The sequence below is a fragment of the Neomonachus schauinslandi genome, chromosome 15 (assembly GCF_002201575.2).
Source record: "Neomonachus schauinslandi chromosome 15, ASM220157v2, whole genome shotgun sequence".
NCBI lineage: Eukaryota > Metazoa > Chordata > Mammalia > Carnivora > Phocidae > Neomonachus > Neomonachus schauinslandi.
Window position 1 is genome coordinate 37,002,761 of NC_058417.1, and position 15,601 is coordinate 37,018,361.

A 15,601-nucleotide genomic window follows, 5' to 3' on the forward strand; every position below is an offset into this window, starting at 1 on the left:
TCTCCCGCCCGCCCCGCTCCTCCTCCGCCGCCGCCGCCGCTGCCTCCTCCTCCTCCCCGGCTGCTCCGGGTTTCTCCAGCTGGGAAGGCGCCCGCGACCCCGCCGCTGCCACCACCACGTGGCGAGGGGCTACCAGCCCCCGCGGTGCGGCGCGGCCTGGCAGAGCGCCCGGCGTCCCCCCCGACCCCGCCGCCCCGGCTCCCCGCCGCGCCCGGCCCGCGCTCCGCGCCCCCTCCCCGACGCCTCCCTAACGCAGTGTGGCGTGGCGTGGCGTGTGTCGGGGGCGCCTGCGGCCGCGCAAAGACTCAGATGGCGCTTTGGGCTTTGCTTGGCGGCTGTATGTTTGGGGGGAAAGGGAAGCTATTTATTGGGATTTGGGCTTTGGTTTTGGTGTTTGTCCTCTTGGGAAGGAAAATATTAGACTTAGTCTTCATTGCTCTTGGGGGTGGGAGCCTTGCTCTGATAAAAGATACACTGACCATAGGGTCTAGTCGGAGAGATTAAAGCTAAATTTGTTAACTTCTTCGGAAGTGAGAGTGAACTAAGGAGGTCAAAGGTTCATTTAGAAGGGAAACCTCTTTCCTCCCCCCAACACAATCCCCTCACCACCCCCCAGGCCAGTGACATGAAGAAACAGCACGTTTTGCCCTTCCACAAAGATTATTTGAGCACCTGCCAGACTGCTGGGCAGGAGACACAAGTTGTTTTTGTTTTTGTTTTGTTTTGTCATTTTCCCACTGTGTGACCTTGGGCAAGTTACTTAACCTCTCTGAATACAGTTGGAAATAATTCCCAGCCGGGGCAACCATAGGAGGAAGAATGGGGAATCAGAACTAAAAGTGCTCTGTGAATCCTCAGGAGGTGTCAATGAGTCATTTCTATTATAACTTGATGGATTAAAAAACGTGGGCAGAGGCATGGTCAGCCTGGCTGCAGGTAGTGAATGATCAGGGGAAACGCTGAAGGACTCTGGCTAACTCCTAACAGGCCAGCCCTGAAAGCAGGGTATAGGCTTTTGGTAGGCTCAGCATTTAGCTGTGAAGCCTCCCATCTGGAGGGAAGGTTCAGGCTGCTGGGAACCAGAGCCTACTTTTCTGGCCCCTGGAGGGAGGAGGGATGAATCTGGAAAGGGGAGAGGAGGAAAGAAAAGGCTTCATCCTTGTGAGCTTTGAGAAGCCACTGCAGCAGCAGGATCTGCTTCGCTCTTGCCCCACTGTAAGGAGGAGATTGGATTTAGGGGTTAGCTTGGCCTCTTGGGAGAGCCAGCAGGGGCTGTGGACTCTCTCTACAAAGAGGGGGATTTTTAACTGGCTTCCTTCCTCCTCCTCCTGCTGGGTTCCTTTTATAGTCTAGAACAGGAAGGCAGGTCAGCCACTTGGTCTCTGAGGCACAAGCTTTCTCAGAGCCAAATGGGACAATCCACCTGTCCTCTAGGTATGTGAAGGCTGCTGGGCTGGGACATCCATCGCCGCGCTAATCCCGACGGGTAGCTGCACAAGGTTCTCTTCTGAAGCAGAAGACCAGGCAAAAGATCAGAGGCTAGGCTAGATGGTGTGGGGTTGGCCACCACTGGGCCTGTGAGCCTGGCAAGCCCTCCCTCACTGGAAAGGGTAATGGGTCCAGGTACCCATCTGAGCACTCACTCCACAAAATAAGTTGTCCACCCTTAATGCTGTTGGGCTGCTCAGGGTACAGGCCTAAATCACAGCTAAATGGTTTATCCTGGGTTCTAGGTAGTTGGTGGCAAAAGCCCAACAGATATTAGGCCTGGTTTCAGTGATCCTAAAATGCCACCCCACCCTACCCCTTCACTCTGGACCTGATCTCATTGCATTCTCCCTGTTTCTGGTTCTGCTGCTCCAAACAGTTGTGAGAGCAGGGACTGTATCCTATCCATCTTCATATCCCCAATGCCCTGATGGTACCTGCTCACTATAGATCAATTAAGTGAAGAATTTACTGCTGCTCATTTTTCTTTTAAGATTTTATTTTTAAGGAATCTCCACACCCAACAGGGGGCTCGAACTCATGACCCCGAGATCAAGTCCCACGCTCCACGGACTGAGCCAGCCAGGTGCCCCAAGTGTCTGGTTTTTTTGGTTTGTCTCTTTCTCTCCCTTTTGTTTTTTTTTCCTTCGCTCATTTGTTTTGTCTCTTAATTCCGGTATGAGTGAAATCACACAGTATATGTGTTTCTCTGACTGGCTTATATTTTACTTAGCATTATGCTCTTTAGATCCATCCATGTTGTTGCAAATGGCAAAATTTTATTCTTTTTTTATGGTTGAATAATATTCGTGTGTGTGTCTGTGTATCTTTATCCATTCATCTCTCGATGGACACTTGGGCTGTTAAGCTAAATCTTTAAGGGTAAGAAGGAGTGCTCTTGGTTGAATGAAGAAATTAATGAAGCAGTGTGACTTTGGATTAGTTAGCTCACCTCTCCAGGCCTGTTTCTTCATCTGAGAAAGCTAGAGATTGGTTTGAATTCCTTCTAAGCACCCATGATCTTATCAGGGCTCATCATAGCAGAGACAGGAAAAGGTAAAAACCTTTGGTGACGGGGGAAGTGAGGTGGAGGGAAGAAGGGAGTATGTTGGGCAGCTGGTCAGTCTCAAATGGTGAAATATCTCTAAATGGCGCCCACAGGCCCAGTAGGAGAGGGCCGCAAAAGCAGGACCGAGTTGCCCTTGCCCATTTCCTCCTTGGAAACTGTCAGGGAGAGCCTGTCTCCCACTCCCAGGACTCTTGCTCTGGAGAAAAACTTTGTCGTTTCTGTCCCAACCTTGCCTGAAAAGAGTAGGAGGAGGTGGTATCAGTGGCCGGCAAAGAGATTGAATCAAAATAAAACCCAGATGACTCAAACAGAAGCAGGCGGGCAGGAAAATTGATTAGACACATGTGACAATGCAGGATCTGGGTGCCACCTTAGCCCCCCGGTTCTAAACCTTAGAAAATTAGGGTTTGCTGTGGAACTGTCCTGGGCCTCCACCTGCAGCTGCTGGTCTTCCATCACATCAGAGGTTTGGGCGGTGATGGAAAGACTCCTTCCTTCAGCAAATTCCAAGTTCCTGTGGAGGTCATACACATCCTCTAATCAAATGATCAAGGCTTGGGTGGAAATAGTTTTTGTTTCGTTTTAAATAACTAGTTGTGCTTCATATTGTCCATGACCATGTTCATTTCTGCTGTTTCCCAGATTTCTTCTTCAGGATTTTTAAAAACGATTACATTGATTTTTGAATACTACTGTTTCTTATTATTCATTAGCCTGTGTGCTCCATCGGAAGGAGAGTTTATTTGCTTCATTCACTGCTGTATCCCCAGCGCCTTGAACAGTGCCTGACACGTCAGTTAATAGTTGTTGATCAATTAATGTAATGAGTGCCTGATGAAGCACTGTGCTGAGAACTTTGTATGGGTTCTCTTCCACTGGGATCTCTATCTTACACATGATGAACCTGAGGATCAGGAACGGGGGAAGACTTTGCCCAAGGTCAGACTCAAAAGGCTGGACAATATTTTGAAGGGCAGTGCTCAGAAAATAACAGGCACCACTCTAGAGACCTTATTCACCCGGAGTCATTTCTTAATTCTCTCTCCCTCCTGGATGGTGACAGGCTGCCCCCTGCACTTAGAGTGCAGGCCAGGTGCCAAAGCTGAGATGTACTTCCCTTTCACGCAAGGGACATTTCACACTGAGGAGAGCTCAGCTCAGGAACTTCTGGCCTCAGGGCACCTGGGAGAGGGAGCCGCTCAGGCTGTGCTGCCCAGGATCAGCCAAGGTAGTTCAGATGTGGAGCTTACTCAGCAGCCCTGTGGCCTTTCGGGGCCCCTCCCCCAGCCCCGGTTCCCAAAAAGCTTCTAGCTCAGCGGGAAGACAGGTGAGTGCAAGGAGATGGTTCAAACTCCAAGTGGGAGGGAAGTTGACCTTAGGGAAAAATGTCACTCCTGACACCTAAATTAAGAGTTTGACCATCGTCAAAAGGTGTACAGTGGATCTCATTATTGAACTAAGGCAAATGGCTTTGCTGTTTAATTCCAAGAACGCTTCCTCCCGGGCTCTCCTTGCTCCCACAGGGTAAGCTCGCGGGGAACCGAGGCTCCTGTGCTCATCCTCTAACCTGCACCCCACCCGGTCTGCAACAGCGCAGCGGGACAAGCACAGCTTGTGGGGTCAGCACTGCTTGATGGCCGCATGACTTTCGGCAAGGTTCTCAGCCCGTGTTTCTCCACCTGTAAAATGGGACTAAAATGGTACCTTTGTTAGTGCTCAAGAGGATTACTTTTACCCCTCTACGTAAGATGCTTGATTACAAGCCTGGCATTGGGTCAATGCATGAAATAACCACCAACATAACGACTAACCCTGGGCTAATCCTGTTCCCATTCCTGCAATTAACCCAAGGCTAAGAGGCTGGCCCGAAGTCGTCCAGCAAATGGGGGGGGGGGGGGGGGGAAGAGCTAGGAGCCCAGATCTCCCAAGGCCCTGCCATTCCCAAGCTTCTGGATACTCTGCCTTTCAAAGGCTAAGTGATGTTATTCCAGAAACTCCCCGAACTGTACTGACAAATATTTACTGAAGGTCTACTATATGGCAGGCACTGCTCTAGACAGGGGATACAGCGGTATGACAGCCAGCCAAGGTCACTGCATCAGGGTGCTTATGTTATAGTTGGGAAAACTGGCAATAAATAACAATTTAAAATACATTTTTGGATAGCGCTATGGAGATGGATGGCGCATCGTATGACAGCACAGACCCTTGTTTTGTGTCCCTAAGATGCTGACAGCATCTAAGGCATGTGTGAGAAAAGCTTGGGTTCTGGTATCTGACAGACCTGGGTTGGAATTCGAGCTCCATGTGACCTTGGTCTGACCAATCATTCTGTGTGCACCTCTTCTCTCATCAGTAAAACGGGAACAGGGATCATTAAGGTTGCTGTGACAAGTGATAATACATGTAACATTTTCTCAGTGTTTAGTGGTTTTCACTTCCGACAAGTCAAGCTGGAACCCTGGATGGGGCCACGTGGTAACTGCAACCTCATAGTGTGTGTTCTTTTTGTTTGTTGGGGAGGGGGTATGTGGGAATGGGGAGTTACCTGGAGAACTATTGCAAAGGATAAAAAAAGTTCCTGGGAGAAGCAGCCCCTCCCCGCGTAATGAACTGATAACCTTCTTTCCTCTCGGTTACCTTCAGTGGAGAAACGTTCTTGGCCCACTGCCATCACTCAGGATTTAATGCAGTCTTAGAATTACAAGTTACCCCTTATAACCCAGTCATCTCCAAAATTGGGCATAGAAATAAAATATTAGAACTTCTATTTGTATTTATTTTTCATATAACCGCCTTTTAATATCTATTTTTGTGTCTTATGTTACACAATATATGGGTACAGTAGTACAGATTTAGAATTTATAAACACAGGGGGGTATGCATGATCAAAAATTTCTGAAGGGGGTGCAATCAGAAAAGTGAAAGGCCACGTGGAGGCTAAGGGAAGAAAACTATGGTCAGCCCTCATTGTACCTGCCCAACATAAACGAAGAAAGTGCATTATTTCCAGAAAGTAGCCTGCAGGCGCCACTAGGCTAATAAGCAACAGAGTGAAGGAATGGACCTCGTTCTTAGATCCCCAGTTAGTGTTCTCTCTGCTACAAATTTCTGGGCGAAAAAAAGTGGAAGTAGAAATTAAATACACACTGCAAGCTACGGAAAAAGCCAATTTTGGATGAGCCATTCAACAAACCAGATTAGCCTGAAAACTATGCACAAGACAGAAGACGATCTCCAGCAGTTCCAGAAGCACTCGGAGCAGAAGCCTCCTCCCCACAGCTTGCGCACGACCGCACTGGAGGCCAGCCGCTCACTCACTTCCCGTCACACCGTGTGGAGTCCGTTTTCCAGACCGACGTGTCCTCCTTCCTTTCCCCAGCGCACACGCACACCAGCACCGCGCACTCCAGCTCCTTTCAAACCATTCATTTCACCTCCAAGGTGACACCATGTGGAACCAAAAATGAAGCGGCAAAATGTTGAAAATAAAAATAAAGCGGACTTTATTTAGAAGATAAAGGTGGTGGTATCAGTTTTGGTTAATAAAGTTGGGCTCAAGTGTTTTAACAGGTCTTTAATGCCATCACAGACTGGCATGCCAAGGGCATTCTGAATGCCAATTACAGACTGAAGTTGTTTCGAAACCAAGATGCTATCAAAAGCTGATGGAGTTGAAATTTCTCTTAAAAGTCAGACGAACACACTTCTTAAATACCAGAGTGACTGGATTACTTGGTTCTGAAAGTGAAAACACTACACTGAGCAGTCCCCCTCCCTTTCTCCACAAGTCCCTAAGGCAATATTACAGTTGCCTCTGACAGTCAAAATTTCAACATTTCAACGGAGGGGAGCAGAGGGGAACCGGGAAAATGAAAAGCGGAATCACGAAGTGTCATTGTAATCGATACAGGCAGCTGCCACCTGTGGGAGACCAAAGCCTAGTCCGATGCCCCTTTTCCTCGCATCTGCACTGACCTCTTCCCAAGCGGAGGGTAACTACGTTCTTGAAGGAATGTGCCAAGACTAGGGTGGGGAAGGCCCAGTGAGTGGACAGAATGCATTTTGCATCCAGTTGCCTTGGGTGTACAATTAAGGAACATACCCAGACTCTGGAAAGCCCACTAGCCAAAGGTAACTGGGAGAGAGGATTAAATGCATAACCAGTGTAGAACGCCTGCAAGGCACCAAGACCACAGTCCAACCAGCCCACTTTCCTCCTCCATCACTGAATGGATCTGGGAGAAAGCGTTAATAACAGCACTTGTCAACTGCTTCCCTGGAACAAAACATGACAAAACACACGGAAGGTTTTGTTTCCATTATGGTTCTTGGTGTACTTTATTCTCCTGCTGTCTAGCTAAGCAGCCCACACAGGACAGAAACGGGTAGCACTGAGGAATGATCAGATTTTTTTTCTCCCCAATATTCCTGCACCCTCCCTAAGCCATGACCAACCCCTACCTATCAGGAATGGTTAGAGTATCATCCTCTCCTTCAAGAAACAACTAGAATTTAAACAAGGCATTAGAGGGTCAGGTCTCTTCTTAGTAGGGCTTAGGAGGTGGTGCAAACTCTTTATTCACATGGAGTCTTTCCTTCAAACACCTGTTTTTGTTTTGTTTTTTTTTTTTTTGTACACTGGTTCATAGATCGGCACTTGACTTTGAACCTGGCACCAAAAGGCACAATATCTGATACCCTGTACAAGAGCTATTAGAGATGCTGCCATATGGATGAGCAAAACTGAGTCAATCCCACTTATGAATGGAAGGCTTAGACAGGGGAGGGAAAATGGCAAAGAGAAAAAACGTAAGCCCACATTTTTTGCTAGAATGGAAATTAAAGTGGGAAGTTAAGGTCTTGTGTTTTAATCCTCCAAATACCAGGAAGCAATTAAAAATCTTCCTTGGGGTTTTTGAAAGCAGCATATTCAAAATGCCAGCAAAAAATCCTAATAACTGCAAAACCAAAAGGGGATCAAAGCTCACCGACATCCCTCCTTATTGCTGAAAGATTCTAAAACCAAAATTCAGGGTGCCCTATTCCCTTGTAAAAGGGAAAATAACTTAGTCTGATTTATGGTTCTCATAACACATCACACTTCCAAAAAAGTATTAGTGTGTGTGACCAGGGGAATGTTTGACACCATTTTATTAATCTTCACCTTCAGTGGAAAAATTAAACCCTTTCCAAGTGCCATTTTCATCACAAGAGTTCTAGTATATATATATATATATATATATACTTGGGTTTTTTGCGTTTTGTTGGTTAGTTGGTTTTGAAGTGCAGCAAGAGACCAATACCGCATTGTAGTCACAAATCAAATAAAAGAGAACAGAAGGCCAAGCAGTTTCCAAATGGTTATTTTATCAGATTGTTTGAACATTAAATTTATCCTCGTTTGCAATCCAAAATAGTTACCTGAAGTTTGCTGTGTGTGCAGGTGTGTGTGCGTGTGTGTATTTTTATTGTGTATTTGTTTTCTAAACTCTTTGGCACAATTTTCTGGGGGTGTTCAGACTACCACGATACCTGTCAGGAGAGAACTTTTCTTTTGTGCTGCCAATTCTGAGCATCTAAAATTTTGGTTTGTTTGGGTTGTGGCTTTCTTTTGTTTTTGAAGTTTGCGTCCTTTATTTGTAACAACTGTATCTGAATTTGTTCTAGATCCTCTAACTCCAGAGTTTTCTTTTTCTCCCCCCTCCCCCCCACTTCTACATTCACAGTTGAACCATATTATTTAGGAAAGGCGCCTTGATGAAAAGATCAGGATACGGGAGCTCTGACCATTCGTCAGTGTTTTCCCTAGAAGATAATTAAAAAGAAAACAAAACAAAAAACAAAACCTAAAGAGCGTCTTTCCTTTTTTCTTTTCTTTTTTTTCTTTCTTTCTTTCTTTTTTTTTACACATCTCTTGTGCTGCATCAGTAGACAGAACTTCGGTTAGTTTTATGAAATGCAACATCTAACCCCTTTTTTTCTGGGAAAAAGAAACTGCAATGACTTGAAGTTGAGAATGTGGATACCGCCTCACTCACACACACTCATTCTCAGACTGTAAAGAATCCCTCACCCTCCTTTTAGCCGGCACGCAAACAGTACCGTGCGGCAAAGGTACACCAAAGGGGGGCTTGAGACCCAGGCTCCATCTTCCTTATCAGTAGCAAAGGCCAGGCTGCCTTTTACAACAAAGCACCACAGCTGAACCCAGTCCCTCCTCCTCTCCCAAACCAGTCACTCCACTTGGCACCGGCCAAAAGACAGAAAAGCTAGTTCTAGCCTCTCCTGGGAAGAGATAACTTTCTTTTTTTTTTTTTCTAAGCAAGTAAATCCATCGTTTTGCTCTTTTCCGAGATGGCCGACGTTACGGTTTTCTACGAAGCCAGTGCTTACTTAGCTCACTAACAGCGCTGCTGTCGGCGGCCAGTGGCTGCGGCAGGATGTTCAGTGTGGTGTGTTTTCAAGCCTCACTCACTCATCCTCTCATTCCCAAACATTCAGCATCCGTGCACACTCCTCACTTCCGGGTTTTTCAAAAGATTGGAGATTTCCAGTGGGGGTCTCAGGTTATCATCCCAATGGTAACAGATCTAAAAACACAGATGGAGAACAGGTCAACTTTGAGATCACAGATAGCCAGGAGAGCCAATGCCTCTGATTCCCACAATTAAGTGCTCATAAACCCGAAATGAATCTGTTAACTTTTCGAGAATTATTTTTCCTGTTTTCCTATGCGCCAACTGCCTTTTCTCATTTGCACCTATATTAGAGGGTGGCAGGGACACTAAAAAGATAAATCTCAAAATAGCCAGTTTTACTGAGCTCTTTGGAGTAAGATGATGAGCACATGAGAGGAAAATAAATTAAAACTACATTTGAAAGCAGGGGTCAGACAACCCTTGACTGTGGCTATCTTCTGCAGAACCACACAATGTCTAAAAGCACTGCAGTAAAAAAAAAAAGTAAAGAGCAGGAGGAAGGGAATAGAAAGTAGAAAAGAGAATTCTGGCAAAATGCCATTACCGGTAACTTTATTAGGGCCCAAAAATCATTTGGGGACTTCACTAAATTCAAGTTACATAAGTTCTGTTCTTCATCACCATGAGTAATCAAACATTTCGCTCAAGGAAAGATTGAGGATGCCCGACCCTTCCACTAGTACAAGCCTGAGGAACAAAGGCTTGTACCCTTATATGGGAAAGGGTACAAAACAAAATACCAAGAGAAAGGCAGCCCTTGTCGGAACAGTCTGAAGAAACTGTGCCTCCTCCCTGAGAAAGAAAGAAAGGGCAGTGGAGACAAGCTCTTACCAAGCTTGGTTCTTCAGTTTCCTCAGTTCTTTTGTTGCCCATGTAGCAAGGGTTTTTGCTTTGTTAGTCTTCGATCTCCGTCCTTCCGTTAACAGTTCATGGATCATTGGCCTAGCTTCTACTAATTTCAGTACATCCTTCCCAAATGCTGTACACAAGTCCCTGTGCAAAATAAACACACCTGAGAATGAGCTCCCAGCCTCATCCCGCTATCCTGTTTTCAGCCAGTGCTAAGCTAGTTTGGGTCTCTTAGAATTCACCTACTTTTTAAAGCTGGAAGAAATTTTAGGGATAAGGTCAGCACCTTCCCTAAACAGATGCAAAAACTGAGGTCTAAAGAGTCAGGATGACTTACTCTGAGTTCCACAACTAATTCATGGTTCTTTCTCCTAATGATGCCTCAAACTTTCCGTAGAGCCTAAACATAGGCAATCTGTTGACCAACCTCAATATAGGAGGGACACAGATCTGATGCTGCGTCTATACCTCTGAGAACTCCACAGAGTTCAGCGAAGAGAAATTAGAAATTTGGAGGGTCTGGAATGAGACTAGAGCTAAGGTCTGCAATGAATGATCATCTGTGAGAACTCTAAACAGGACACCTTGGGTTCTATTAAAGAAATATCTGTATCAAAGAAGGGGGTAATTACCATCCAGGCTACCCTCAAAGTTCTTTACCACAGGGCTTCTCATTTTCCAAGAGAAATTCTATTCAGCTGTTGGAAATAGGATTTAACCTACCCTATCAGTCCAGCAGCACAAGCTACTACTCCGTCTGTATGATCCTCATCTCCAGCAATGTGGTCAATGAAAGACAGAATAAATTCTACTCTGGGTTGTACCAGCATGACATCCGCTATAATAGAAAGAGAAGGTCTGATGAAGCTGTCCCACCTTTGGCAGGACCATCCATTTCAAAATTTCCAAATACACTACCCACCCCCCCCAACAGGCAGGTGTTTCAGGCTGGAGAATTAGTTGCCTATAGTTATACTGAACTATTCTTCCTCAAATTAAGAGGTCATTCTTTACACCAACAGAAGAGGCAGATATTCATTCCTCTTATTACAAGCAGAAATCATAAAGAAGGAACAAATGGAACCCTCCCTCTAAGCCCATGATATCAAAAGAGGTAAAAGACAAGTATTTCCCCAATCAATAATAGAAACATCAGGTGAAAGAGAAAATGATTTCCCAATCCTTTAATTCAACTGCACTGGAGGTGTGTTATGTGTGGTGTGTGTGTGCTCAACAACTGCCACTCAGGGTTGGTGCAGATCATGACCAGCACCAACAGCCTTGCTGGATCCCATCCCTTCCGATGCTCAAGAAAGGTGAGACAAAGCGGGGGGTGGGGGGGAGCGAAATAGGAAAGCCTGTATCTTCTTCCAAAGCTACTCTCTCTTCATGAGGGTACTGTTCCTTCTCCGCTTCCTTTAAGCAATAGGTGCTAGTTCACAAGCTACAGAACCGAAGACACAGCCCATTTGGCTACATGAACTCTGGACTAAGTCCATTGGGTTTTATACTCAACGGTGCACATTCTCCTGGTCTCCCTTCAATCCCTGGACAATTCCGGTATAGGCCTCCAAGCAGCCTTCTCTTAGCTCATTCAGATAATCCACCATGTCATAGTCTGACTGTAAGAGACAAACAGAATCTCCATCATACCAAGAGCCTTTAGCTGTATGACTGTGTCAGAAGTCCCACTCATCCAATCAGGGCTGGACTTAAAAGACAGCTTGAAGCTTACCTTGTCCACCTGGGCTTGGGAGGCCTGCTGAAGAGTATTCAAGACAACCTCGAGATATTTTTTAAACTCTCCACCGATAGCAAGAGCAATATCACCAAACACTGACAGAATCTGTGGCTTCACAGACCTGTGGACATTTTCATTCTGACCAGGAAAAAAAAAAAAAAAGAGAAGAGCAAATTAATAAAAGCCAAAATATTCTGTCCAAACATTAAAGAAACATTATTTATAATAAACAGTTACTAATACGCTTTGTACAGACCTTAAGGGCATACACAAAAATTAATAGTCTCTCTGGACACATACACTTTACTGGCCTCCCTGCCCCCCGTTTCATGTATTGAGCACACGTTCCTTTAATTAACTTTACAACCTTACTTTATAGAATCATCTTGTGAAAATGAACAATTCCCTTCTTCATGAGCCTACAGCCAACATTCTGGCAACTGACAGCTCCCTCTCACTTAATTTTAAGCATCTTTTCAGATTTCTTCAAATACTCGTAAATTAGACCGTGTGTGCAGACACTCACCCCCAGGTTCTCCAGCAGGAGCTGCATCACCTCATCACAGAACGGTAAGATGTTGGACTGCAGAGCACGGCATAAATCTCCCACTAAGCCCACAGCTGCCAAACAAACCTGCAATGAATCAAGAAAATGATCTTCCAAACAGAAGAGGCCACCTACAGGGTAAGGTGTTATTTTTATTTAGCCGCTGGTCCTTTATCACTTGAGCCTAGAGTTGAAGAAGAAAACATCCTCCCTCTCTCAGATTAGTTTGGTTTTGGTTTTGTTTTGTTTTTTTAAAGTAGGCTGCATGCACAGTGTGGAACCCAATGCAGGGCTTGAACTTACAACCCTGAGATCAAGACTCAGACGCTTAACTGACTGAGCCACCCAGGCTCCCTGAGATTAGTTCGTTAACAACAATCCGTATGGCAGGAAAAGAGCTAATGCTCTCCAAGATATCATTAACAAAGGACGGAAATGACAATAATCACCGGGAATAATGGTGGCAAGAGCACGGTGGTTAAAAAAAAAGAGAGAGAGAGAGAGAAGGAAAAAGCCCTGCTCTCAGGGTGCTATGCTGGGGCATCTCCTATCCTGGTTTTTTTACCGACTACTTCCAGTTCCACACCTGCAGACAATACAGAGACTACCTGGACTTTGTACCATGAGGTAGTTATCAGGGATAAATGAGAATACAAATGTATTCTTTTGAAAAGCAAAGATTACCTGGTATTCAGCATAATTTTTCAATCCAATGCCCAGGAAGGGTTTAAAGGCCTCCATGTACTTCAGGAATTCACCACCCAACACTGTAGAGAAATAAACTGTCAGCACCACAGGATATCACAGAAGTGAGCGAAAATAACCACGCCAGCTCTGCCAAAATGTCTTCACTCCAATCAACAGGTTGGGTGGAGTGTGAGTTAATTACTGATTCTATCACAAAAATAGTAAGGTTGTCTCAGACAAGCCAACTCCTTAAGTGCTGGAAGGGCCTAACTCTTATGCCCTGAAGATAATGCCAAATCTCCACAGAGTGGGTTTCACTTTGGCTAAAACAAACCAACAAACCAATGGGTTTTTTTCAAGGGTTAATTTTGATTGGATGAGCTAATGATACTGCCTCTTGGCCACCTCTTCATCTGATTATAACATGTCTTCTCTGGTGGCCAGCTTTAAAACAGGGTCCATCCCTGGGCAAGTCCGTCAAGGACTTATTTTACAAGCTAGCCAGGGAAAGCAGAATGGGCTTCTTTCTGAATTAGCCACTCCAGGGGCCAAAGTGAACCTCCTGATGCTAGAAATAGGTCTGGTCCTCAGGAATGGTCCTTAGGTAGCAGACTTGGTCAGTGTATACACCATACAGGTGGCCAACCCCGAAGAAGCATTCCAGGTTTCTTAAGTGCTCTTTAATGCGCTTTTAATGGCCCTTCAAAGAGCCTTAAGCAGACATGGCTTCCTCAAAGCAATTTTGTATAGTCTGACATATAACAACCAGAAAACCAATTAATTCCTAGAACTCTCAATGTTTCCCTCCATCCTATTTTGAGCACCACAATGTGTCAACCTAGAGTCCAAAGCATTACAACCCAAACTAGGAGGTACGAAGTGCCAGGAAAGAAAATGGAAACCTTTGTTTCCTCGCTCCTCAGAAGGACCCAAACATCAAGAGAGTAGACTTTCAGGGGAATAAAGGAACCTGCTGATCTCAGCTGCTGCTGGCTCCCCATTCATTTCAAGGAGAGTGGCAAGGCACTTATGCACAAATTTACACTTACACTCAATCCAACTTTGCACTCAAGTCATGCCCCAATAAATGAGAAGACAGGACTATGCTTTCTGTGGTCAAAAATTCCCCGTGGCTATTGAAACTCTTGCATCCTAAAGACATTCCCTGCCCAATTTTGGCTCACTGACCTTCCACCAGTGTGCTAACTGCCATTAGGGCATCCTCTTGCACTCCCCCAGACCCAGCTGTGCTTTGGAACATCCTTAACAGGGAGGCCATGACCACATCAGAGATCTGCAAAGCATCTTGATGTTGCACTTTTCGGAGAACGTTCTGTGAAATGAAAAAGAGTTCAGGATCTGTTGATTCCAAACCCACCGATCAGAACACTATATATACCTTTTTAAAAAATCAACTGAACCCCCGTGGCTTTTTTTGGAAAGTCCAAACACACTTTTTGGGCTCAAAAGCTTTGACAGTGTAAATCATCTGCAACAAAACATACGTTTTAATATCCCTTCTATTTCCCAACTCAGAACAAACACGAGATGATCTTCCACGGTACACAAAGTCAGAAGCAATCCTTCCAATGACATCTTATTTACTGATGATGGTCAAGAAATAGTTCTTTTTTTTTTTTTAATTTTTTAATTTTTTTTTAAAAGATTTTATTTATTTGACAGAGAAAGAGACAGCCAGAGAGGGAACGAACATAAGCAGGGGAGTGGGAGAGGGAGAAGCAGGCCTCCCACCGAGCAGGGAGCCCGATGCGGGGATCAATCCCAGAACCCTGGGATCATGACCTGAGCCGAAGGCAGACGCCTAATGAATGAGCCACCCAGGCGCCCCAAGAAATAGTTCTGATAAAATAAAGCCAACCTGAATTCTCCTAATTCAATATTCCTCAAACCTCCCTCTTACCCTTTAATTTGTTTCAACTAATGTTACCAGATCATTCCTGTATTTGTCTGATGACTAAGGAAAGACCTTAACAGTCAAGATTTTTCAAAAGCAGACAGGCTTTTTTAAGTTTGGCTAAGAATGAGAACGGAGTTCACAGAGAACATGACCTAGTTAGCATCACTCAATACTAAAACCTAGTACCCACCTAAGCCTTAGACAAGTTCTAGGGTTTTCTTGATTTTTGGTAAAATAAGGAATAGCACCTCAGTCACTTCAGGAGTCCAGTCATGAATGAGAAGTGATTTTAATCTTCCCAGTCTCCCCTCAAAAAAGTCTACTCTGAACAAGTGGTACAATAAATGATGTGAATTATAATAAAGCTTCCAACAGGAACTGTTGTTTCACAAGATGATGGCAGAAACTCAAGGCTGTATTTTTAGCCGAGTGAACCACAGCTGGGAACCAAATCTGACTGGGCTACATTTGGACAACCCAATAAAAACCAAAGACTAGCAGCTGCCAGCACAAAATCGCTGTACAGCTGCGAGGACTACCACCAACCAAATAGTTTCCTTCCCTATTCTGTGCAAAAGACAAATTCTCTTTACGGAGAGAGAAGAAAGGAAAATCGAAAATCACTCTCCCAATCAACCACAGATGAAAGCCTTTCGAGAAGAGTTTCTGATCAGCATCAGAACTGGTAAGTAGTAAAGCGCCATTGTACCTGAAGAGTTGCGCAGAGCAAAGACTGAAGGTCATTGAACTGGATCCTATCGGATGTGCTCTGGATATGTGACTGCAAGGAAAAGAACACCATCATATTCTGAATAAACAC

At 45.0% G+C, this 15,601-nt stretch overlaps 1 protein-coding gene across 1 annotated transcript in view; it reads right to left on the reverse strand.

The window, feature by feature from the left end:
* Positions 1-6,039: 6,039 nt before the first annotated feature.
* The window catches only part of KPNB1 (karyopherin subunit beta 1), a 28,319-nt gene continuing 18,757 nt past the window's right edge, over positions 6,040-15,601 (reverse strand). The window contains exons 14-22 of the mRNA XM_021704515.1: positions 15,491-15,562; positions 14,052-14,196; positions 12,861-12,943; positions 12,156-12,263; positions 11,624-11,767; positions 11,405-11,510; positions 10,612-10,726; positions 9,871-10,032; positions 6,040-9,150 (exon numbers count right to left, since the gene is read on the reverse strand). Coding sequence (XP_021560190.1) covers position 9,150; positions 9,871-10,032; positions 10,612-10,726; positions 11,405-11,510; positions 11,624-11,767; positions 12,156-12,263; positions 12,861-12,943; positions 14,052-14,196; positions 15,491-15,562 — 936 coding nt within the window. The 3' untranslated portion in view covers positions 6,040-9,149. The remainder of the gene's footprint in view (positions 9,151-9,870; positions 10,033-10,611; positions 10,727-11,404; positions 11,511-11,623; positions 11,768-12,155; positions 12,264-12,860; positions 12,944-14,051; positions 14,197-15,490; positions 15,563-15,601) is intronic.